Here is a 26820-nt window from a genome sequence, read left to right as displayed (position 1 = left end):
TTCCGACCAGAACAATACGGATCTATCCGAATCAGAAACCATGGATAAATAACGATGTTTGCGCGGCACTTAATGTGCGGACCTCCGCTTTTAATTCCGGGAATGCGGAGGAGCATAAACAAGCCAGTTATGCCCTCCGAAAAACTATCAGAGCAGCAAAACGCCAGTACAGGGACAAGATTGAAGGACAGTTTAACACCACCAACTCTAGAAGCATGTGGCAGGGAATTAACATCATCACGGACTTTAAAGGGAATAAAAACTCCGCCATGAACACCGCTGCCTCTCTCCCGGATGAGCTAAATACTTTTTATGCTCGTTTTGAGGGAAATAACACCGCTCTCGCGGAGAGAGCTCTCACGGCCGAAGCTACAGAGGTTAGTTCACTCTCCGTCTCTGTAGCGGATGTAACCCGATCCTTCCGATGGGTGAATATCCGCAAAGCTGCGGGCCCAGATGGCATTCCGGGTCGCGTCATCAGAGCGTACGCGAACCAGCTGGCTGGTGTTTTTACGGACATTTTCAACCTTTCCCTCTTTGTCTGTAGTCCCCACATGCTTTAAAATCCACCATTGTGCCTGTTCCAAAGCAATCAAAAATCACTTGCTTAAATGACTGGCGTCCTGTTGCTCTGACCCCCATCATCAGCAAATGCTTTGAGAGACTAATCAGAGATTACATCTGCTCTGTGCTGCCTCTATCTCTTGACCGTTGCTTACCGCAAAAAACAATCCGCTCCACTGATGATGCCATTGCATCTACAATACACACTGCTCTCTCCCACCTGGAATAAAAGAACACTTATGTGAGAATGCTGTTTGTAGACTACAGCTCAGCATTCAACACCATAGTGCCCTCCAAGCTTGATGAGAAACTCCGGGCTCTGGGCTTAAACAGCTCGCTGTGCAGCTGGATCTTGGACTTCCTGTCAAGCAGACGCCAGGTGGTTAGAATAGGCAGCAACATCTCCTCAACATTGACCCTCAACACTGGAGCCCCGCAGGGCTGTGTTCTCAGCCCACTACTGTATTCCTTGTACACACATGACTGTGTGGCAACACATAGCTCCAATGCCATCATTAAGTTTGCTGGTGACACGACGGTGGTAGGTCTGATCACTGACAATGTTGAAACAGCCTACAGAGAGGAGGTGCACACTCTGACACACTAGTGTCAGGAGCACAACCTCTCCCTCAACGTCAGTAAGACAAAGGAGCTTGTGGTGGACTTCAGAAGAAAAGACAGAGAACACAGTCCCATCACCATCAATGGAGCACCAGTGGAGAGAGTCAGCAGCTTCAAGTTCCTGGGTGTCCACATCACTGAGGAACTCACATGGTCCATCCACACTTAAGTCGTTGTGAAGAAGGCTCATCAGTGCCTCTTCTTCCTGAGATGGCTGAGGAAGTTTGGAATGAACCGCCACATCCTCACACGGTTCTACACCTGCACTGTAGAGAGCATCCTGACTGGCTGCATCTCCGCCTGGTATGGCAATAACACCGCCCACAACTGCAAAGCACTGCAAAGGGTGGTGCGAACTGCCAGACACATCATCGGAGGTGAGCTTCCCTCCCTCCAGGAAATATATACAAGGCGGTGTGTGAAAAAAGCTCGGAGGATCATCAGAGACTCCAGCCACCTGAGCCATGGGCTGTTCTCACTGCTACAGGTAGGCGGTATTGCAGCATCAGGACCCGCACTAGCCGACTCCATGACAGCTTCTTCCCCTAAGCAATCAGACTTTTGAACTCTTGATCTCCCACGATCAAAATACATCAGCACTGCACTTTATTACCCTTACTCTTATATCTCACACCGGACTGTCATAAATTATATTATTATTATATTATATTCTCTCTTAACAACTGACTATCAACCGACAGCCTGAATGTCAATACAGTACAATACTGTACATTTTATATATACTATATATACTTTTTTATATATTTGTATTTTTATTTGTATTGAATAATGTGTATCTATATAGTGCGTATTGTATACTGTACAGTGTATGTTATTATTTGTATATTGTTGAGTGTAATTATGTGTATATCAGATGTTTAAATTGTGCTGTGTTAATTTGATGTTATTGTAAATTGGCACTGTCTCATCACTGTCACGACTGCTATGTTGATCGGAACTGCACCCAAGAATTTCACACACCATTGCACTTGTGTATATGGCTGTGTGACAATGAAGTGATTTGATTTGATTTTGATACAACACTGCCAAATTTGTATGAATGGGCTGTCTTCATTTATATCAATGTTGCTTGACATTAAATGTAAAATATATAAGATACAGATGGTGCAATAACTGGAGAAGAACCTCAGAATTAAATTGCACTTGACCCAGCCAATTAGTGCTTTGCGCATGGGTTTCGCCAACCCATTTGCACCTAGACTGACACATGCTTGCACGAAAATATCAAAACTTCATGGCCATTCCCACTTACTTTTCATGTTTCACATAGTGCTGCGCTTAAGATATAGCTCTCTTATAATAGGGCCCACAATGTCTACTGTGCAAAACCGTTATGGTGTTGGAGGAACACTTCCATGTAAAATAACATTGATGTTTATTCACTTTCACACAAATCACAAGGAAATGGACAGATTATCAGTTTATCAAACCTTGTTCTCACACAATGCAATCTCTCAATATCAAAACACTTTTACTGTAGCACATGATTTGTGAGGCAATACATTTTAACGTTTACATTACATAACCAACTACATTTACAAGCTTATTCGATATAGTTGCACAACAACTAAACTGCAGAGCACTGAAATTGCAATGAGTCTAAAATGTCAAAGAAACACCTCAAAATAACTTGGTTGCTTCAGCAATTGTGTTTTTCGTTGATTTAAATAAATTCAGATTTTGTTGATATATAGCTATATAGACCATTAACCTAAAAAACCTCAACCGCATAGGAAGAAATTTAACTCGCTTTTAGCGCCACACAGTGGAGCACCTCACATTTCACCTTGTAACTGCAACAATTTATTGTATGTAATGAACAATGTAATGTAATTTCACAAAATGTCACCACAGTCACGTAATTGTCATGAGATCAGGCTGACACTTCATTCCTCTATCCTGTTTTTACAAAAAATCTATAAAAAGCTAGTCCCAGTGTCTCTAACTGCTAACAACAGTCAGTTGACCGGAAAGAGCTAATAAAAGGTGATGAATCATGTTTAACCCTCTCTGCGTTTAAGCAAGGACAACTCCTATGTGTGTGTGCCATCAAAACCCCTAAGCCCCTAAAACATCACCATACTTGTCAGCAGCACATCTTTAAACAGAACACAATCTGCCCCTCCACATGCAAACAATTCCATGCAGTTTCACCCAAAACAATTTAAGTGGCAATAAATATAGCAAGGACTGATTCTGATAGCCCCCTGCATCCCTTCACAAATGCCACCGCTGCACGGCAGGATTTCTGTGAAAGCATTACCCAGCCACAGTGCTAACGCATTCATATGGTGCCTCCATTATTTGATCATAATCAAAAGCAATTTGTTGCTTAGTGGCGTGCTTTTTTTCCTGGGTTTGATTAAAATGGTCTGATGGAGAGTTTAGATTTGGTTTGAGCGATTAAATGTGATTTAATGTGATTGTAGAAGAGTAAAGCCCAGGCCGCTGAGCTCCAGAAGAAAGAAAATAAAACATAAAAAAAGAAAGTATGGTAAGGTCATTCTGTACATAAAAGATAATTCAGGATTACAAGTCCTGTATAGTGCAAAGTTCATGCAGACTTAGGCCTTTTTTGCTCGTCTGTGAGTTCTCCGAGCCCTCTAAGTTCCTTTTGAAGTTTTTGGTTAAAAAAATTAAATAAATATAAAAAAGAAAAAAAAAGTGAGTAAATAATTGTAACTGGCTCAAAGCATCATAGTTGATTAAAGCATCACCATGGAATTTTCTATCTTAGGAATGGTAGAGAATATGGTCTAAAAATGTGAAGAAAAATAAGAAAGAAAAGTTGGCACAATATAACTTATTAAAATAGCTGTCCCGAAATAGGAAAATGGCCTTTTGTTAATCATTATGTATTTTTGCATCTAAGCTAAATAAGTTATATTCAGTTAATTAACATTTCTGTGCTGTCAACCTCTTAAATTAAGTTCTTAAGCACAAAAACATCCTGGTTACTTTCGTAACCTCCGTTCCCTGTTGGAGGGAATGAGACATTGTGTCGATGTCACTCCCAAGGGGAAGACACCGCGGAGACCACACCCCGCACGTGGGGGGGGGGGGGGGGGGCATTTCAAGTGGAAATACGTCACATGGTCTTACCGAGTCTTGTCGGAAGTATGTCATGTGGAGAAGTCCCATGGTAGGTCCTACCCAACAGGGGAGGAGTTCTACAAACATGGTGACTGGGGGCAGAGGAACCTCTGCCCAAGGAAGACACAGTTTACTGACAGGGAAACGATTTAGTGGAAGGTATATCACATGAGGTCACCTATGGGGAACCAGCGCATGTGAAGCACCTACCCCAGTACAGGGCTTAGTTAACATGTGTACTGGGCTGGCAGCGAGTTTCTCCGCAAACTCGTCTGCCACAGGGCTAAGGAGGAAAGTCATCCAGGGATCACAACTTGTGAACATGACTGGGAGTCAAAAGCGCATTTCTTCACCTCATGGGAGGGGAAAGGCGCTATGCACAAGCGGTACACCTGGCCAGCTGTCCCAGAACTTACCTGCTCGTACCTGACAACACACGGGACGAAACCGGCTCAACCCAGAGATTATAGAACCTTACAAAGGTGTTGGGTGTTGCCCAGCCCGCTACTCTGCAGATGTCTGCTAAAGAGGCGCCACTGGTCAGGGCCCAGGAGGCCGCTACACTCCTAGTAGAGTGGGCTCGTAACCCCACAGGGGGCAGCATGTCCTGAGCGTGATATGCCATCACGATTATGCATTTGCCTTTGTCCTTTATTTTACCCTTCATTTAAATTATCTCTTTATTTACATTACCCAATTTACTTTCTGTATTGGTAATTTAAACTATTCTTTATGATTTGACAACACAAACAAATGTATATTAAATAAATAAATAGATAAATAAATAATAGAGAATCTCAAATTCTTTCTGCTATATAGTATAAATCTCATTTCTGTAAGCATCTGATTATAAATAAAGGGCAAATGTTGCTCCAATCCACTAGCTTGGGTTTTGGAGTGATTTAGCCATGACTGGGTTTATAAAAGTGATAAAAATCTCTATATCTCTCTGCTTTTTAATCACACTTGCACATTCATCCCTGAATGATTTGGAATGTAATTTGTTGGGAGAGGTAATCAGGTTTTGCGTTAATTGACTTTGCGGTCTGCAGATAGAGGGGTTTTTCTGCTCCAGTAATTACCGCCCGCTATTCTGCTGTCTAGCCAGGTCTGCCTGTTGCCGTGCCGACCACCTCCTGGTGTGTATTAATGTTGCATGAGGCGCGATGTGTCTGTGGGAAGTTACACAAAACAAAATACTTGAACAGCCGAGAGTGCAGCACTGACAAGATTCCAACGTTTCATCCACAGGTGCTTTAAACACAGGTACAATTTCTCAATGTGTCCACACCGCAAGTTATAATCAACACAGCTGCAGTAGAGACACCTTTGTTGATTATAACACCAGCATTCTAGTTTTGCTAAATTATACAGTATGTGGTATTACCATACTACTTTTTTGGTTCTTTTTGTTGGTTGCTAGTAGGCGTTCCTACTTGAGTATGCAACTACATTATATGAGGAGGTGGACTTTTTCAGTTCCACTGAGTTCAACCCTATTTGCAGTCGACTCACACACATTGCATCACTGATCATTAGAATAAAAGTAAGCTCTTCTGTATTGCCAACAGTTGATGTCTCTTATGTCAATTGCCAGTTTTCATGGTAAATGAATAATCTCTGTCAGTGTGAATGTATCTTCAGTACTGACGAGTGTGTCTCTCTCTCTCACTTCTTTCTGCCTTCCCTTTCCTCTTTCTTTGTCCTTTTCTCTCTCACCTTGTTTGTGACGCTTCAAAAAGTCTTTTGTATCACCTGATATAAACAGACTCAGAGCGCAGATGTTTTCAGACGCAAATATAAACAGTGCGTGAACAAGAATACATGCAGGGATCTCAAAGCTTCTAAATCAACAGGCACAAAGATGCAACCAAAACATCAGACAGAATTAGGATGGTCTCAAAATACAGAAAAAGAAAAAAGAAAAAAAAAAAAAAAGAAAGAAAAAAAACCTGCTCTTTTGTTTGGCATGTTTGACATTTTCCAAAATGTCTAAGCAAGGGGACTGGTACTAGCAACATCTACCAGTATGGGGAGCTTACTAAATGTATTATGTATCACCCAACTAAATGTATTTCTTTATAACTATGGGTCACTAATGAAAACACAACACTTCCTCTTACACATTGATTTTTATAGGCACTGCAGTAATAAAGTTCCTACTGTGTTAGCTGACAGGTTTTCGGATAGGATCGCACCACAAGTCACTGAAATCATGAGTTGTGAGGCATCAAGTCTTGAATGCTATTAATTGTGTGTCAAATTTGTATGTTGACACTTGAGATGAGAAGAAAGGAATGTCTATCTCAGCTCACTAATTCTATTAACATGGTGTCAAAGATTTCATCATTGGGAATTTTGATCGTTAATGAATCTGCAACACTGACGGCAAAATATTCTCAATTGCATTGTAAATAATGAGCACATCAAAAAGACATTGACAGCTGCGTGAGAGAGATATTGTGGATGTAATTGTGTGCGTGGGGTTGCGGTCAATTGACTTACGGGTTTCCATAGTCCCAGACGACACACTGAGGATCTGTCGTGCCCTTCATGGAGAAAGAGAGAGATACAGAGAGTTAGAAAGCTCCCAGAACAACAGAAAACAAGAAGTGTTGGAAGGTAAAAGTACAGAAGAGAGGAATAGAAAAGAATATATATATATATACTGTATATGATATACAGAGTATATGGAATCTATGACTAAAGTTTCCAAATCCTTTTTGGGGCCACTGTAAGCTTGTGTTTTTGTGAAGGGTTGCAGGGAGTGTATATATTTATCCACAAACACCACCTTTTATCGGTTGCACATGCAATCCACATCTCAGTGTAGACTCCAGATGATTCATTAAAAAGACTCATTCATTGATCTGTAAGAGTCTGTGATGATGCCCTCACATTCTGCCCAGTATAATGCTCTAATCAGGGTTCAGTGGTGCATGGCTGGGTGAACAGCTAATTATTGATTCATCAGGAAATCGACTGGTATAATTGAATAATCTGTCTCATATGCCTATTATCTAGTTTGAGGGAGACAACTGTGGTTGCAGGAATTGCTGATTCTGATGTGATCTTTTGAACAGAGCAATGATCACCTCTGCTCTTCAGGGGTAAAACAGACTCCTGAGAACATCCACTATGGCTGCCAAAACCAGTGGGTAATTACACAGTTATGTTTATTTATTTTGGTCTCTGTGAGGTTGTTTTCTCCAACTGAGGGCATTTGAACATCATACAGTACGTACTTGTAGAATCTAGTTCCAGACAATAATAGATAATATTACTCATGCTCTATTCTATATCAACTTTTGCATTCCAAAGAAAAAGGTCAGTCATGCAAGTTTGGAACAACATGAATATTAATAAATGATGACAATTTTCATTTTTGGGTGAACTATCCCTTTAAACCAATGGGTCAAAATTGGCTGGTTTGCAAATATAGTTAGCCCCTGCTGGTAGATGGTTTTATACACCATCTGGATTCACAAAGCATCTTTGTCCATTGACATACATGCAAAAGTAGCCATGCATTTGAACAAAATAAATTTTGTTAGCAATATTTAAATTGCTCATATATCTTAATATTTTAGTAGATGCTTTATCAATGCAAATTTTTGGAAGGACTCATAAAAGCATTTGGTGCCACCATCCAATCAGTGTTTGTATGACAACATACTTTTTCTGCAGTTGCAGACTGCTTAGTCACATGGCATTTATGGCACCATGAGTTAAGAGTGCAGAATTCTAATCATGCACTTCCGGGGGGTCCAACGCTAGCTGAGCAACTGCCCTTAAGACAGATATCTCTCTCCAGGTAGTATACAGTAGGCCTCTTTATTTTAAACAGTCCAATGGATTGGATAAAACGATTGAGTCACATTTTGACAGATGACACAATGTAATAAGTGCTTCAATGACAGATGGCTGACATTGTCGCAATCCCCTCCGCAATGACCCAAGAGTGACTTTCGGGACGGCATTGCTGTCTGATCAGACCAGAAACACTTACACAAACATCTGCTTAGGGCTTGTGACATATTAGCCTTGTATTTTTGGCCACCTCTAACTGTCCGGTATGGATTCAGATCTGATGGCTCATATATGGCAGCATGTAACTCATCAGAACATATGGACTACAGACGGATGGCTTTCATACTCTCATTTATAATGAGAACAAATGAATGGAGCTGCCTTTTCATAGTCACAGGTGGTAAACAAAACAAACAAAACATGGATTTATATACTTCAATTCAATCTGACATTCAAATGACTGGTAGACAAGACACTTATGGACTACTTTTATGACACTTTATTGTCATTTTTGAGCTTTAACACCCCAATCCCCTTTAACTTTCATTATATGGAAAAGAGTTAGGACCAGCACTAGGATACAATCTATGGAGGGGCATTTTGACCTTTAGGGTGGGTAATCGGTTCTCTATTCACCTGACTAGGGACATCCCCCTTGGTCGCCAACACCCCCCTCCCCAACACACACACACACCCCGTCTTCATTAAAAGAGTGTGTTGGACACTCTCATGTTGGACATGAGGTTGAGTAAATGATGGCAGAACTTTTATTTTTGTGTGAACTGTCTGATTAAGGCTGAGGAACGTGACGGAGCGCTGGACAATTGGAGAACAAATACACAGCTGGGATGCACTGCCCCCATTTCCAAGAAGCCTTTGGGGGTTAGGACAGTTCAGGCTGTCCGTCTCAGAGCAGCTGTCTGCATCGAGAGGACATTTCCCCTACGCACAGGCTCAGTCTTCACCCCACCGCGTCTCAAACATCTGTGGCCAGGGCACAACATCACAGTCTGGACACTGACCCCTGCCAAGGCCTTTTGCACACAGCTGGGGATCACCCAGGATCATGGCTGAGCAGGGCAAAACCTTACCCTACGTGTCCACTGGTGCAGAAGAAATCCACTTAATCCACTCAGCTCCCATAGAGAATGAATTACAAAAGTCCACTCACTGTGGACAGTGGACATATAGAGTAAGTGTGCTACACCGTGTGGTGTGGGACGAGTGCATAGACAGGCCTCAGACATGTACACTCACAAAAACATTTATGCACCACGTCCACTCTCAGATTCCTAAAACTCATGCCTCTATGGAGGAGATAGCAGGTAAAGGTTGCCATGGCGACTCCAGGAATATCACAGTGACTGTATTCTTTGTGAAGCTCATATCTGCGATGATGCACAATCTAATCTGCAGGTCTCACAATTTGCATAAATCCTTGAAGGTACTGTATATTTCTATTACATTTTTCCCACATACAATATTGAGAGCCTTTATGTACAGTACATTATGTCCTATGTATTTACGGGTTGCTAAAGGTGTACTATTCATAATAGAAGATTATTAATAGCGGGTCATCCTAACTAGAAAATCTTCTTAAATTGATTCTGTACTTGCAGTCTGATCTTTGCTATATCTATGAGGTGTATTGTGATCTTAAAGTCATTTGTCAACAGGAGTGAATGTGCATAACTTAAGGTCATAACTAATGGTCGAGTTACAACGCAAATGGAAGAATTAAAACTTATAAGACAACAGATGTGACTGCACAACTTCAGAAGACTTGGACAATACTGCATTCATGTTACTTTATGGGTTACTCTTATGATGTTTTTGAAGTGCTTTTTGTCCTTTTTGAAGCTAAACAGTATCCATTCCCTTTCACTTTCATTGTATGGAAAATATATTTCACCTTTGTGTTCCATGGAAGAAAGCCATGGAACACAGGTTTGAAAGAACATGAAGGTGACTCATTAACATAAGTTTCATTTTTGGGAAAACTATTTCTTTAAATTTGGCCCTCAAAGCACATATTGTTGTTTAATGGTGATGTAATTTGAGCATGGATGCATATAGAAATAAAACTACTGTATATATAGTAATATATTATATGAAAATTAAATGTGCTTCGTCCAGTCAGGTAAGAGATATGGTTAATAAGTTACTTCAGAAATATGCTGCAATGCCAGATGCAGTATGCATATTTTGTAGAGTAGGGTCTTTTAATATTTATGCCTGTTAAAATATGCATGAAGGTATATGGTACTTACATTGAGCAAAGAGACGAGTTCCACAGATACCAAGGGCTCAGTGGGCTTTGGTAAAGGACGTACGGTCACTGTCAGAATCTTTGAGCTGATCACAAATGGATCTCTAAGGAGAAGGAACATAAAGAGAGTTAGGTCTTACACTGTGTCTAAAACCTAAGCATTCCATTTCATTTTTGACGATATGTTTGGAGTGCAACCATAGTGTTTTAAAAGAATGTTCTGGGTTCAATACAAGTTAAGCTCAATTGACAGCATTAATGGAATAATGTTGATTACCACAAATAAAAAAAATAAAAAAAAATAATAAAAAAATAAATAATTAAGAACCTGTCCCTCCTTTAATAAAAAAAATAAATAAAAAGAAAATAAGAAAGAAAAAAGAAATGCGATTACAGTGAGCTATTTACAATGGAAGTCAATGGTGGTCAGTTCTAAAATGTTAAAATAAACACTGTTTCAAAAGTACAGCCACAAGACATAAACATTTACATGTTAAAATGACTTTTGTGACAAAATCAGGGATTTACTAGTGTTACAGCGTTTATCAGATTACAGGGTTTGCCGATGTTATGTTGTCATGCCAGCAAAGTTTAAATATTGGATGTAACTTTGGAGAGATAATGTTAGTAAGTAATTTTTTCATAACAAAATTGTATAATGCTAAGGTCTTATGTTTATTGACTGGTCCCATTTACTCCCACTGTAGTGGCAAAATGTACCCAAAATTTTGTGTGTTTTTTTTTTTTATTATTATTATTATTATAAACAAAAGACAAATTAGGAATTTTTGTTTTGTTTTTGTTTTTTTTATGTCACAAAGGATGCTGTCGACTGAGCATTACTTGTCTTGAACCTGGAACATTCCTTTAAAGTTGAAGTGTGTCATTTCTGTGCCACTAGCACCAACAAACGAAGCTGCTAAAATAATTACCTGTTTTCAAACAGGTTTCCTGACCACTCCTCACATTTTCCATTAGTTAGTCAAACAGAATCCCATTGTTGCTATGTCCGGCGTTCGAGATGCTTAAACAAACAGGAATGTTTTGAAAATGCCACAGCGCGATTAAAAGAATCAGCCTATGAAAAGACTACTTTATTGTTGTCTCTGCATAATAAGCTGAGATAAGAGAAAGTATTGTATAAAAAAAAAAAAAAAAAAAAAAAAGGAAGAAGAAGAAAAAATAAACACGTCATCTTTAAATCCTTGGCAATGCTATTTTGAGCCATTCTGTTCTACAAAAAATACCAGCATCTATGTAAGTGTGTACGTGTGTTACGGATAAAGTGTGTGTCAACTTGTGTATCTGCAAGAGTTAGGTCATGTGGAGCTACATTGTGTCACAAACAAATCAGGCAGGTGAGCTCCCCCTGGGGCAGCCAGAGCAAGGATGTGTGCTTGGTGCAGAAATTTAATGAGACACAAAGCAAAATCAGACCAAAAACAAACAAATAGCCTTGATCCCATGCATATTCAACGAGTCCCATCACAATCAACCATACTGAAGAGCAATGACCTGGATACCAGACTCGCTCACACTTTTCACAAAGGACAGAGAGAGAGAGAGAGGAGCACAAACAAGCAATGCTTGTTGTGTTCCTCGTCAAGGCTCAGAACCCTGACATGCTTACTGAGTTAGGACAGTGAACTACAGACCCCAGCAGCAGACGAGAGATGCCTCTACATGCCCCCCAGTGTCAGCTGAACGTATCTGCCTAATTACACTTATCTCCTCTCTCTAAATACAGAAACTCCCTCTCTGTTGTGGCTAGATTAAGGGCACAGACAGCACACTGTAGGCTCTGTTCCCAAAATCTAGTGAGCTGCCTGTGCTAGCAGCATTTGAAGGCTTTATATGCACACTCTAGATGCAAAGGCTGTTCCAAAAGGATGCATTCTTTAGGCCAAATTCTGTGGCAGCACTGCATGTATTCTTCAAAGAAAAGGCAATTCCATAATTCATTGCAATGAGCTCAGTGAAAGGCTGATTTCAGGATGGCATATGACCTTACTTGAACTATTTCTGTCAAATCTATATACGGCAGAAATAGTGAGATAGTATTGTAGAATGCCATTTTGAACTCACACAGAATCTATCCAAGATGGCAAACAAAGCAAGGTAAATGATTTTATAAATATATTTAATTAAAAACCAAAAACATATCAATAAAATAATTAAATCTAACTTTGGACTGTTTTATACAGTATTTGTGTGCTATGATTTATTTATTTTTCTCCGTGGCTTGTTTACTGTTTACAATAAAACTGTGCTTAATTCACTTCTTTTATGTCAAGAGGAATAATGATCTCCAAATGTATTCTGTGCGGAATGAGACAGTTTTACAAGGCAGGCAGCTACAAAGTTTGGGTTGAATGAAGTGGCTAATTTGGGATTGCTGTAATCTAAGAGCCACATCCCTGGAACACCATTGGAATATCCATGGCATGGATCATGATGATGGGATTATCAGGTTAAGAAAAGTACGTATTCTAGGAACAGACAGTATGTAGAATGTCCGTATAGGCTGGCAGAGGGTCGTCTGGCACCTAAATGAACATATAATGTGAGGCAAACAGTAACAGTTTCATTACTGTTAATCCTGAGAAGTCTTGAAAGTGAACTTTTGACCTCCCATCAGAATACAATGGATAAGGTCAAGACCTTTAAGTAAGCATTTTAGTCATCTAAGTTATTTTATGCTAGAGTCGAACCATGTTTGATGGTTGTTCCAAATGATTCTTAAGACTGCTTTGAAAACCTGGAGGTTTTCATTCTGAAATGACCATTAAGATTTGTGCATAGGCTCTAGGGCATTGGTACCAATTGGTGCTGAAAAAAATACACCAGATTGATTGTCCTTAAAACATCCAAAGTCAAGATCTTTAAGCTTTAAAAAGATATTAACACACAAACACACACATATGTACAAATTTAGAGGAAGGACTTACTTAGGTGGAGGCATTATGAGGCCAAGGGTGCGGTACAGGATGGCTCCGATGACGAAGTATGGTGTGTCGTCTGACTCTAAAAACAGAAAATAAGGGGCAAAAGGTGTCAATACATTTAGACTTTTTTTTTTTTTTTTAAGCAGAAGCGGAATTTCTGTGCAACTAGCATCATCAAATGGAATTGCAAAACTGATGGTTGTTTTCAAACAGGTTTTCTAAACACTCATATTTCATTGGAAGGTCAAACAGAGAACTGCCCCAAACTCACGTCATTTGTTGTGATAGCACCACTGAACCACAGTGTTTACACTTTTTCAGGAAATCAACCTAAAAGAATTGTCTCTGCATATTCACTTAGGATAGGAGTAAGATTTTTACATCAAAATAGGACACACTCCAGCTTTAAATATCAAAAATAAATAAATAAATAAATAAATAACTCTACCACTAGCATTTCAATTTTATGATGTATATATAAAATCTCACATTTAATATGTATGACAGACTCATAAAGTAACCAGCTTTATCTATTTTCAACTCTTAAAATGCATCCCTTCATCCAACTGAGCGAGCCAAATTTAAGACACAAAGCAAAATGTGACAGCATGATTTAACAAAAACTCTGTCCAGGGACCTAGAGATTGTGTAGACAAAGCCTGACATTCACAAGAGATTGAAAGGGAGATATGACCACTAATTCTGTTCCCAGGCCATCTGTCCACTCCTCCCCTGTCCCTCTTTTTCAGCAGCACACATCTCTGCTTTTCACCGTGTTAGATTTGTTCTCTCCACTGCACGAATGCCTTTCCTCCTCATGCACCTGATCATCTGTTTTTTTTTTTTTGTGAATGGCTATTTATTATTGATATTTCTTCTTCTTCTCTAAAAATTGTGGGCTTCAAGAGAGAATCATTCCTGAGTGAATGCAATCATATTTCACAGGTTGTTGAACATAGGTGGGAGAACATAAGTATAGACGGATGCACTGAATGAGAAGTGAGAGCAATACTGTAATAGATGATGTAACAGTCCTATAATACACATTTCATATCTCTATTTGATGTCCTCATGTGGCACTGTTCAATTCATGTGGAGACCTTAACTGCCCTCCAAAGACAAAAAGCAGTAAATACAGGAAAATGCTTTAAAAGGCTTTTTTTTTGTTTTGTTTTTTTTTTTCAGTAACGCAAGAACACGTGTTAGCATATTCAAACTAACTGTGCATTGGTAATGCTTTGGCCAATCACTCTCATACTTGTATTTGCATAAAGACTCAATTTTTAGAATAGCTACATTTGGACTAAATGTGCAGTTACTGTAATTTACATTTGCAGGGCAGTTCAGATGTACTGTAAACAAAAATATTATTAGATTAAGTAAGTAATACTGAAACATTATCCAAATATTTACTATCATTGTAGTTGATAGTTTTTTTTTTTTTTTTTTTGGTTACAAATATGATAAAGTTCTAACAACGATCTTCAGTGCAATGCAACTTTTTGAATATGATATTCTTTGAAGTTGAACCAAAAAGCATTGCAGGTGTGCTCAGACATTTTGACTTGTGATGTAGGGTGAGTTTGTTCCTTCACTAAAAATTTATATTTAGTTAATGTTTACAGATTTGATTGCCACTGAAACCTTTACTGCTATTCAAAGTTAATGTAAAGACTGAAAACGATGATTTAATCTTTAGATACTCTCTTCTAAGACACTTCCGAGGCACTGATCTTACTGCAAATTTTTTGAAAAGAAACTTAGCCAAGCATGGCTGAATCACTGTTGCAATTTCAAGTGACAATATGAAATTTATGGTTTAACCTTTTCATGAGTAGGGTCTAAATTCCCCTGCAGTGCCCCCTGGAGTGAGTTATATTTGCACATGACACTGCACAGCTGGTAGAGGGGGGAAGAGTGTAGTTTTTTTTTTTACTTTATTTTAATTTTAATTTCTTGTCATAAAATAATACATAACATACTGTATATAATATAGTAAACATGTGAACAAATGGTTTATGTCTGCTGTACTGTATTTTGTATTTATTTGGTTTTTATAGCTGTAAAAAACAAATTAACAAATATTATCAGCAGTCCGGTTTGCCTATATGCGCTGTTTGACTTCTCAGACATTGTGTGTGTGTGTGTGTGTGCGCGCGCGTGTGTGTGTGTGTGTGTGTGTGTGTGACAAGCGCTAATGTAAACAGACTTGGCTGCGTGCATCGAATAATCGAGCTCGATCTGCATGTTTTCACTCTGAGTATACAAGTTTTAAACAGTTATTGTGGTGCTTTTGTGATAGTGTGGCTGTTTCAGAAAACAAAACGTATCACATGCCTGAAAAGACTGTTTGAGTTGCTGTTTGTGTGAATGAAAACCGCGCCTACACCTAAAAATAAGCAGACATGGCAGCGTGCATGGGAAGATTGCATTTAGATATGATGGCTGTGCACATACAAGCTGTGAACTGTTATCGTGGTACTTTGGTGACAATTAGGCATTTTTTTACATAAAATAAACATATTATGTGCTTGAAAAGACTCTTTGAGTAGCTGTTTGTTTGATGAATGACAACCGCTACTGAGTAACTGTTTGAGTGAATATAAATAACAGACACTTGACCAGCGCAGCCTGTGTCAGCGCGAAAGCCAGTTTGAATCTGGCAGCTTGTAACGTAACTGGCTGTTGCGGAAACACATATGTATGACACTACTCTGCAGGGCTGAGTTATTAACCATCACATATGTGTGACGATACGTATGAAAGGGATAATAATTTAGCTTGAATAGAACTAGTAAAAATCACTGAGCACAATTTGCATACTCTCTGATGCAGGAAATACTCCTGTAGCCGGGTACCAGTGGCCTACCTGATCTCATTATTATTTATAGGTATTCGTATGCTAATTTGTACATTTGTATGTCTCTAAAGTTGTATACTTATAGCCATTTATAGGCTACATATCATTGTCTATCCAAATGTAAATAAATGTACAGTATGTGTTCTAGTAATAAATGTTACATTTGAACACCTATGAATACTAATTAAATCAAGTTGCAGTGACAAACTAGTACCTTGAATACTATGAATCAATGTAAATACCCTGAAATTCACCCAAACTGAGCCATACAGTGATACACCATTAAAAAAAGTCCTTTCCTTGCTTTCAGCCTTTCTTTTTTTTTTTTCCTTCTTCTTCTTCTTTTCCGAGATACTATTTTGTCAGTAAAAGATCTTATTCAGACATTTAATTGAATGGCAGCTCTATTTTGGACTATTGTCTGCTAAAAAGAAAGTTACATCAGCCAGTTGCAAAGAAAACAAGATAATTAAATGTCCAAAACCCCCAAACAGCTACAAAATAAAGTCCACTGGCTCCATGTCTAGTGAAAATTATGAATAAAGGGAGGTGAGAATGACATCAGAAGATAACTAATGTGACTCATCCAGCAATACTGCAATTCTTATCAGAGTTAGCAAATCAAATGCCAATCAATTCCACAGCGACTCTGATTGCATGTTAAACTACGAGCTAATGGATGACAATCACTCAGCAAGGCCTGAATGGTGCCTATATTTGATCTTTCCTCTATTCTCTGAGACATCACTTCAACAAAGTTACTTTGAGGAAAAGAATCAACCTTTCCTTCTTCCGTAGACTCTTCTGGACAAAGCCCTGCCTAAGGAGTCATCCAAACAGGAAGTGTTTTTTTTTTTTGTTTTTTTTTACTATTTCCTGTTGGGCAGTCCTCAGCAGGCAGGCAGGTCTGTAATGGTTCAGTCTGCAAAGGCTGACACACTAGACAGCAATAGTGGTCATTTCTTTGATCTCTGTTTGTTTTTTTCTCATTTCATTCAGCACTCTCTTCAGCCTTAAAACCAGCTCTTCTCTGCCTGCATCCTGGAACTGTGTTTTCATTCTCTGTGGCAGAATATCTCTCTTTTTTCCACTATCTTTGCAGTCTAAGTACTGAGTGCCTGTCATGCTAGCAGATCACTATGATTTTCAGTGGCCCATTTATCCTGTTCTCTCCCTCTGTCTCTCTCCAAACCACTGGCTGACTGCATTCACTTCTTTAAGACAATGTACAGACTGCAGATAAGTACGGTTTTATGAGCGCTTAATTCAATTCTGTACATACTGTGCTCAATTATTTACAGGAGTGACGAATTCTACTCCTCAACTGTCCCCAAACATTTCAGGTGGTGACAAACGCATTTACTTTAAATCTGCATAGAGTGTACAAAACTGAACTGAACAACTGGATGTAAATGACATTTTTAAAAGCTCATATGAGATGTGTGTCTCACTTCTCAAAGTGTGGAGCGAGCAAATCACAGAAAATGAGGTGAGTGTTATGACTAATTAACACATTTTGGAAATTCTTTCTCCACCGTCGAGAGACATCGGTCCTGTGGTCTTGAGGTAACCCACTTATTATAGTCCAGAGAAAGCATGAAAAAACAAAAACAAAAACTTTATTCAGTTTAAATTATCTGGAAACAAGTCTTCATTTCTTATGCAGTTTTGTTGGTGGCAAAAGTGATGAGAGTTAGAGAAAGAGAACTGTTGCAGAATGTAAACTGTGACAGGGAAAGAAAGCCATAAAACATGGCTATGACACTGGAGCAGCTCACATTAAACAGCTGAACCCCAACGGGACGGTCAGACCCACTGCTGACACCACAATATCTCATCAATAAAAATGATGGAGCTACATGCAGAGATACAATGGTGGATCTCACATACTGTTACCACAGTAACAACATATGCCTGATATCAACCAACACAAGAGCTCACTGGAGATGCTATGATCCACTGGAGGGGTTATAGCCGCTGGACTGTAATATTTACATCAAAAAAGCAACAAAAAACAAATAATAATCTTATTTTCTTACTTTTTGATTTAATGAAAAAGTACCATAGCATGAAGTTCCACATGCCACAATTAACCATAATTAACATTTACCAATTCTTATAATATCACAGTTATTTATAGTCTGCTGTTGCACATAAGTTTTCATTTGGCCTTTTTGCTGCTTTATCGGCTAGACAGTGGAAAATTGACAGGTTTAGGGAAAGTTGCGAGTTGGATTCAGTCTTGATATCAGCTTGACATGGGCTGCGTTTCCCAAAAGCATCACAAGCTTAAGTTGATCGTAGAGACCATTGGCGCCAAAGGTTTCTCCGATTTACTAAGCTGATAATGCTTTTAAGAAACGCAGCCAAGTATCAGTTTGTATCAGTTTTAGAGCCCTATTTTAAGCACAGCGTTATGCCATATGCGCAAAGTCAGTGGGCATAGCCATGACATTTTTGTATTTTTGTGCAAGCATGCACTAAGTCTAGGTGCAATTAGGTTTGGCAAAATTGCCCACGCAACGCGCAAATGGGCTGTATCAAGCGCAATTGAATTCTGAGGTTCTTCTCGGGGATTTCCACCACCTGCGTCCTATTATAGTCCATACCCTGTCAAGCACCAGTCATATAAACAAAGACAGCACGTTCATAAGAAGTTGGTAGTATAAATGGACAGTATGCAATGAAATAGAAGAATAGAAAATGTGCATTAACTGTGTCCTTGATGAATATTTCTATGACAGTGACAGACGCCTTTTATACGCACAGAAAATGTGATTCTCTTCTGAATTTGGAAGTAAGCTCAGTTAAATTATAGGGAATGTAAGTATTATTAATCATTTTCATCTACTGACACAGAAGTCATGGCTGGTATTAACAGTGATTGCATCCACATGCACTTCACTTCTACCGGTCGTTTTTGATTTAAAAAATTTAAATTCATGTATTCAAGCACAAAAAAATAAACCAAAAATATTTCTAAATTCAAATTGCACTTTAAACGCAAAAAAAAAAAAAAAAAAAAAAAAAAATATAATAATAATAATAATAATAAAATAAAAAAAATATTGAAGTTGTACAAAAATCATACCCGATCCAAACATTTTAGTCTCTCATTCTTCCACCGGCCCCTTTTACAGTGACTTAAAAATAAATCACAACAACAGCTGAAAAATTACTAGTAGGCTACAAATTAAAACATAAATACAACTGTAAATATACAATAATAATAATAATACATATAAACATGACAATAAAAATAATCATAAAAATAATTGAAAAAAAAAACTATGACCTCTAGAAAGTTTAATATAAATCTCAAGCGATTACCCCTGAAAATTGCGATTGTCAGGGACTTTATTGGATGTTCTGTACTTTCAGAATTTGGACATGAACTTTATCGCCACCTGCTGGTGGAATCTCTAAACTGCAAATGCAGGAACTGAATTTGAACTTTGCGCTGAGTTAAGAGGTGGTATTGAAACGTCTTAGCGCAATGACCTATTTCTCAGGAAAATAGAAAATTGCGCTTTGCACCACTTCATTTACATACAATACACCCACAGTCTGCGCGCCTACACCCACAATAGCGCAAACTCCCACCCAAGCCAATTTGTGCTGGCACGAAAACTGCAATCTTAGAATTGGATAAGACATTGTGCACAGTCGTAGTGCATAGCGCTGCACTTTGGGCACTCATGAAAATAGAGCCCTTAATGTCATATTCTAATGTATTACATCATTTCCACTGTGTCCTTAGTACTTTATTTATTTATTTTTTTTAATTTTGCATATCTTAAACTTGCATTTCGAGTTCCAGATACATTTGATCTAAACTTGTCCTCATTGGAATTGGCTCCTGCTGAGGTGGAGTTAGGGGCTTTTTCACACAGAATGTGTTTTTGCATCCAATTGCAATGTCTTTTTTATTGTTGTTGTGTTTTCTAATATTATTCTATGTAAACATGCATTAGACTGACCATTGCGCAATGTTATAGTTTTTTTTTTTTTTTTTTTTTTTTTTAGCTACTCGCGGAGGAGCATCACTTTTACGACACCATGTCAAGTTAAAAGAACTTCAAAACGCATCTTGAGACAAATGCCAAATTTTTTCGTGCAAGAATGCATTGGTCTGAATGGTCCAATAGACATTTATAGTACAGGATTTAAGGTTGTTAAAGAACTGCCTGCCAAAACAGGTTTTCCACTCACCATCTGAAGACAGAGTGAAGACCTCTTTAGGGATGAATAGTTTGTCGTCTGCGGAGCGTGCCCAGTCTTTCATCCCTCTTCTCCCCTTCATTGGGAAGTTGATGTCGCTAGAAACAGCTGAAACTGGCTCTCGCTGTATAGTGATGACTGAAAGGACCAGAGAAAGACATATTAGACCTGTAACACTCTTAAAAGTTCAAATAGTACAAGAGTATCCATGCAGACACAGAATAATAGATCTGCACAGCTGGACAGCTTGACCTTTATTTGTGGCACTTCTGTGTAGATGCCATGGAAACTCACTGAGGTTGTTGGTGACAACCAGAAAGCTCTGGAATGGTTTCTGAGCCTCTCCAATTAGGTGAATGAAGTCTTCCACGACTCGCATCAGCAAGACGGAACCTGCAGAGACCTACAAGGAAGTCAAACCACAGATTATTTAACAGAGACAGGCCACTTCTCTTAAAACAAATGGGAGAAATTGGAACACCCAATGGTCGATGGATGTAGAAAAGGAAGTCCAGCCTTACAGGTAAAAGAGCCAATCACCTTTTAGATACAGACATCGCCTGCCAATCATCTCAAGAACGTGCATGCGGATTAGCTAGACAAGCTGGGAAATTATTATTATTGGTTTTTTTTTTTTTTGGTTTTTTTTTTTGTGCGTGATCTGAGCTAAAGAAGCACCATTTATGATATCATTGCTGTCAGAATTTACTGCTGATTCAAAATATGTTCTTTCATTATAATCTTGACCAACCGTTTTGGAGATTTCGGTCTTTCCCCATTCAAGTAGAAGCTGTACTTGTATGTTGCTTGTTTACATAGAAAAATAGCTGTGTATCCTGCCTGTGAGCATTCCAAAGATGTCCTCTGAGTGGACTGACTTGCCTTGAAAGGGACTTTGGTCAAACACAATGACAAAAATACACAAATATACAATACATGAGGTTTAATTAAGCTTAGTTTTGGGTAGGATCTCTAAAACATACTGTGTGACAACAGCAAACCCTCAAAATTCCCAACCAAACACCACAAACATCCATAAACATCTCACAACTTTGGCTAATAACTGTCAACAGTAAAAACCTGGTTGTAACCATATTAAACAGTAAATCCTGTCTTCAAAAGTTTTCAGTGCTTCAGTGTCGTTTTCAGGACAGTTTTTATTATTTTTTTTTATTTTTTTATGACCAGACAAGCTTGTCAGAGTTTATGATGCAGCCAATGAAAATGAAAAGACGAGGGGGGAAATATGAGAGAATAAACATTCAGCACATCCACGTGTGAGATCAGGTATGTGCCGTCGGCCCCTCCATGCTGTTGTGTTTATAAATTGACACTGGGTTTTAATTCACTAAGTCTTTGTTCCAGAGAACAGCGAGCCATATCCACATTTCACAGTGAAGTTCATGAGAATTCATAGCCCATTTCTCAGTCTAATTGGAATTTATCTCTCTTCCTCTCCACATGTGGAAATGAATACATTCATGATTGTCTGCGGAATATCACGCTGCTCTGTGCCATGGGGGACTCTTGTGATGGAGAGAGGAAACCCCTCTTCCCGGGTGCCAAAAGAATTCAATTTTAGTTTACTTTTTTATTATCAGTATTTGTAACTTTTAGGTTTATTATTATATATATATATTGTTTTTTTATTTATTTTTTTTTATCACAAATTAAACACATTCTAATAGGGAGCAGATGGTGATTTTATAATCAGCCAGATGAGAGACAAAGCAGATTATATATACTCCATATGGCACATGTAAATAAATAAATAAATAAACAATCATATTACCATGGAACAATGTAAAATGTCCAGAAATGCATGACAAAAAGCATGAAATCACATCCTATCATATATATAAACAACAAAAATGACATGGTAATACTGTACAATGGTATAAGATGGTAATATCATTGTACTTTGAAACCATGATATTGAATGATTACCATATCCATGCATTACAATATTTATGAGGTAACCCCAAAATACCATGGTATCTCCATGGGACATGTCAAATAAATAAATAAATAAAAGTAAAATATAATGTAAAAACATAAACATAAACTACCATTGTACCATTTCCACAAACCATGGTACTGCCATGGAACTTCTGTTTTTGAACAGAACAATTTTGTAACAGGCTTACTTTGATAGTGTGTTACATCTAAGAATAAAATGGACACAAGTTGATAACATTTTCAATTAAATAGTGTGACAAGAAGACAAGATTTCTTTGATATTAAAAGATCTTGCTTTTTGTCCACCTAGCAAGTAGCCAGATGGTCTGTTACTGAAGGGCAACAAGGCAAGAGACAATTAAAAACACAAATATGTACAGTACAACAGACATAGAGTATTAACACAGTCAGAGGCTGTGACGTGTGACCATGAGCTGGTGTTAGAAAACCTCTCATTTAAAGCTGTGTAATTTCTGTGCCACTAGGGGCACCAAATATATTTCCAACATGAATTGTTTACAATAGGTCTCTCAATACTCCTCCTCCCACCCCTACCATACAGTAACGGAGATTGGTATTGGCAGTGTTCTCTTGGGCGCCCCAACGAGCTGAGCCGTGCCCCCATACCAGTGCCGGAAAGTAACAGTAGCAATCCACTATTCTATGTTTAACTATTTTCACAATTGTAGGGCTTTTCCAGTAAAAAAATAAAAAATATTAATTTATCACTACTGTATGTTTTATTAGTTGTATTCAGCATAAATTAATTTGTTAAATGTTTAATTTGTAATGTTTTAGTGTGAATTTAACTGTTCAATTTAATGTTGCCACCCTATTTGTTTAATGACATCCTAATTGAGACCATCATTGTGTTTGCGCCTGACAAGTTGTGTAGAATTTATAGTAGTATTAAAAAAATATAATTTAATGGTTAAATTATATCCAAAAAAAATCTTCCTGTCTGCATTTCAGTGTAATCTATAGGTATGCTAAAAGCCAGTACAGGCCAAGTTAGTCAATTCACAATTTAAAGTGCGGCCCATGTTGATAAATTATTTACTCAGAGATCTATTTATTTTACTATGTAGTCATTCTTTATTTGTCTTTTTTCATATTTATTTATTTATTTATTTCACCACCATTTGCCACCTTCTCTCTTACCATTTGTGTGTGTGTGTGTGTGTGTGTGTGTGTGTGTGTGTGTGTGTGTGTGTGTGTGTTTGTTTGTTTCTTTGTTTGTTTGTTTGCTCTGCGGCTGTGCCTTTGAGACATCTTCATAATCACCATTGTTTCAATATATCGTCCTGGTTACTTTTGTAACCTCCGTTCCCTGATGGAGGGAACGAGACGTTGTGTCGATGTAGTGACACTAGGGGTCGCCCTTGGGTCTTTTGAACACCTCTGATCTTTGAGAAAAGGCCAATGGGAATTGGAGAGTGGAATTTGCATGCCACTCCCCCGGACATACTGGTATAAAAGTAGCTGGCTTGCAACCACTCATTCAGGTTTTGTGCTGAGGATCCGAGACAAGGTCCCGGTCATTTCAGCGGGTAGTTCAGTGTTGTAGCAGGAGGGACACAACGTCTCATTTCCTCCATCAGGGAATGGAGGTTACGAAAGTAACCAGGACGTTCCCTATCTGTCACTCACTCGATGTTGTGTCGATGTAGTGACACTAGGGGTCCCTATACAAAATGCCACAACTAGCTGAACTGTGTTACGTGGACTGACGATGCAAGATGGGCAGACCACTGTGTGTCTCGTAGCCAGTGCACCTGGCCATCACGTAACCTCCCCCAACACTCCTACGAGCGTCATATGGTCCCCTGAACCTCGGGGACAAGTCGACTGCCCAAAAAATGGGAACAGGCTACCCCAGCTGTGGCCTCTTCTCTTCTTTTTATCCCCAAAAAAGAATGTAAATTGGGGATGTGTCACTTCCAAGGGGAAGACACCGCGGAGACCACACCCTGCCCGAAGGGGAGGAAATGTGTGGAAACACGTCACATGGTCTTACCGAGTTTTGTCAGCAGTGTTGCATGTGGAGAAGCCCCCGTGGTAGGTCCTACCCAGAGGGGACGGAGCTCTACAAACACAGCCACCAGGGCAAAGGGGATTCTGCCCAAGGAAGAGACGGGTTTACCAAAGGGGAAACTGTCTCGTGGAAGATACATCAAACGGGGTTACAGACCGGTAACCAGCGCATGTGGAGCACCTACCCCAGTACAGGGCCTACTAGCACACGTACTGGGCTGGCATCAAGTTTCTCCGTGAACTCGCTGCCACAGGGCTAAGGAGGAAGGACATCCAGGGTCAACGGTCTCGTGAACACAGCTGGGGGGTAAAAGCGCATGTCTCCCCATCCAGGAGGGGAAAAGCACTATGCACAAGCGGTACACCCAGCCAGTTGTCCCGTACACTTACCTGTTCGTACCTGAAAATACACGGGACGAAACCGGCTCAACCCGGAGATTGTAGAACCTCGCGAAGATATTGGGTTTTGCCCAGCCCGCTGCTCTGCAGATGTCTGCTAAAGAGGCGCCATTGGTCAGGGCCCAGGAGGCCGCCACATTCCTGGTAGAGTATGCTCGTAGCCCCAAGGGGGGCGGCATGTCCTGGGCATGATATGCCAAGCCCTTAGTTGCCCATCTCAGGGGTGCTTCGAAGTCTTCCACGGGTTCTTGGCGGTGGGCCGTGAGACAGGGGGCGTCTGCTTCCTGCAGGTGGCTCCTCACTGGGGCCGTGCTGCTGGGGTGGGTTGCGGCGGAGCCGGTGTTGTTGCCACAGGGGGACGCCCTTGGCGACAAGCAGATGGGGTGTGGGATCTTGATCCGCACCAGGCAGAATGTGCTGAATAGCCTCTGTCTGCTTCTTAACCGCCGAAAACTGCTGGGAAAAGTCCTTGACGGTGTCGCCGAATAGGCCGACCTGGGAGATGGGGGTGTCAAGGAACCGTGCCTTGTCAGCCTCCCTCATCTTGACAAGGTTGAGCCAAAGGTGGCATTCCTGGACCATGAGGGTGGACATGCCTGAGAGTCCGCGCCATGACCTTCGTCGCCCGGAGAGTGAGATCGGTCACCAACCGCAGCTCCTGCATCAATCCTGGGTCAGAACTGCCCTCGTGCAGTTCTATTAGCGCCTTGGCTTGGTGCATTTGCAGGAGAGCCATGGCGTGCAGGGTGGAGGCTGCCTGTCCAGCGGCACCGTAGGCCTTAGCTGCCAGAGACAACGTAAACCTACAGGTCCTGGACGGGAGTCTCGGGCGGTTCTGCCAGGTGGCGGCATACTGTGGGCACAGGTGCACCGCAACCACCTTATCCACCTGGGGAATCGCCGAGTACACCCTGGCAGCCCCATCAGCTAAGAGTCCGGGTCAGGGCAGCGAGAGGTGCCCGCCACGACCTCATAAGCTCCTCTGGGGCAGGGCGCGGCCGTGAATAGTTCAGGGGGGAGTGGGGGGTTCCACTCGGACTGTGACTGGGCGACCACACCCGAAGGTGGGAGCCCAGCCGAGTCTTCAGCGTCAGACTGGATGAGCCCGCTCTCCGATGCTGCGATCGAGAGCTCATCTTCTTCGCGAGCCCCGAATGAGACTGTGAACTTGCCCTGAGACGAGCCGGCAGTCTCATCCCAGAACTCGATCGGGGCGAACGAGCGTGCTGGGGAATGGGAGATCCGTGGGGTTTTACCCGGCGGAGCGGCTCCCATTGCGGTCCCCAAATCGCCACCAGTTCTAACCGACACGGCCTCATACCCATAGGTAGAAGGAACAAGGTGGGGAGCCGCTGGGGTGGCTTTCCCTCTGACGAAAGAAAACCGCGACTGCAATGTTGCCATGGTCACGTGCTCGCAGTGAGGACATGACCCATCCACGAATGCTGTCTCCGCGTGGGCAGCGCCCAAGCACGTAAGACAGCGATCATGGCTGTTGGATGCAGAGAGGTAATGACCGCAACCAGGAATTACACACAAACGGAAAGTCATCTTTAAAAAGACGCTCTCTGTGAGTGCCACTCATTTAGATGGAAAAATATACTCTTTTAGTAGAAGAATATACTCTTTTAGCTACTGAAGTGCCCAGGGGCGTTCTTTGCACTCCACCGGTGCACTGCTGTAATGTGCCGTAAATCCAACAGCTTTTGAGGTGAATGGATCAGCTCACTGAATACAACCGCTCGGCTCCGAAGAGAAAATCTGAATGAGTGGTTGCGAGCCAGCTCCTTTTATACCCGTATGTCCGGGGGAGTGGCATGCAGATTCCACTCGCCAATTCCCATTGGCCTTTTCTCAAAGATCAGAGGTGTTTGGGGCTCCCAAGAGCGACACCTAGTGTCACTACATCAACACAACCTCGAGTGAGTGACAGATAGGGAAGGTCTTTTTCTCACTAGGGAAGTTATGAATTTTAAAAGTTACCACATGTTTTCAAAGAACAATGAATCTTCATTACATGAACC

General features: G+C 40.3%; 1 protein-coding gene across 1 annotated transcript in view; it reads right to left on the bottom strand.

Moving 5' to 3' along the window:
- Window positions 1-26820, bottom strand: part of adgrb2 (adhesion G protein-coupled receptor B2) — a 445556-nt gene that overhangs the window by 142487 nt on the left and 276249 nt on the right. The window contains exons 12-16 of the mRNA XM_051664567.1: window positions 20699-20807; window positions 20396-20542; window positions 13327-13402; window positions 10380-10482; window positions 6805-6848 (exon numbers count right to left, since the gene is read on the bottom strand). Coding sequence (XP_051520527.1) covers window positions 6805-6848; window positions 10380-10482; window positions 13327-13402; window positions 20396-20542; window positions 20699-20807 — 479 coding nt within the window. The remainder of the gene's footprint in view (window positions 1-6804; window positions 6849-10379; window positions 10483-13326; window positions 13403-20395; window positions 20543-20698; window positions 20808-26820) is intronic.

This window comes from Myxocyprinus asiaticus, chromosome 30, assembly GCF_019703515.2.
Source record: "Myxocyprinus asiaticus isolate MX2 ecotype Aquarium Trade chromosome 30, UBuf_Myxa_2, whole genome shotgun sequence".
NCBI lineage: Eukaryota > Metazoa > Chordata > Actinopteri > Cypriniformes > Catostomidae > Myxocyprinus > Myxocyprinus asiaticus.
The sequence above is the reverse complement of the archived record's forward strand: the minus strand, read 5'-3'. Positions and strand labels throughout refer to the sequence as shown.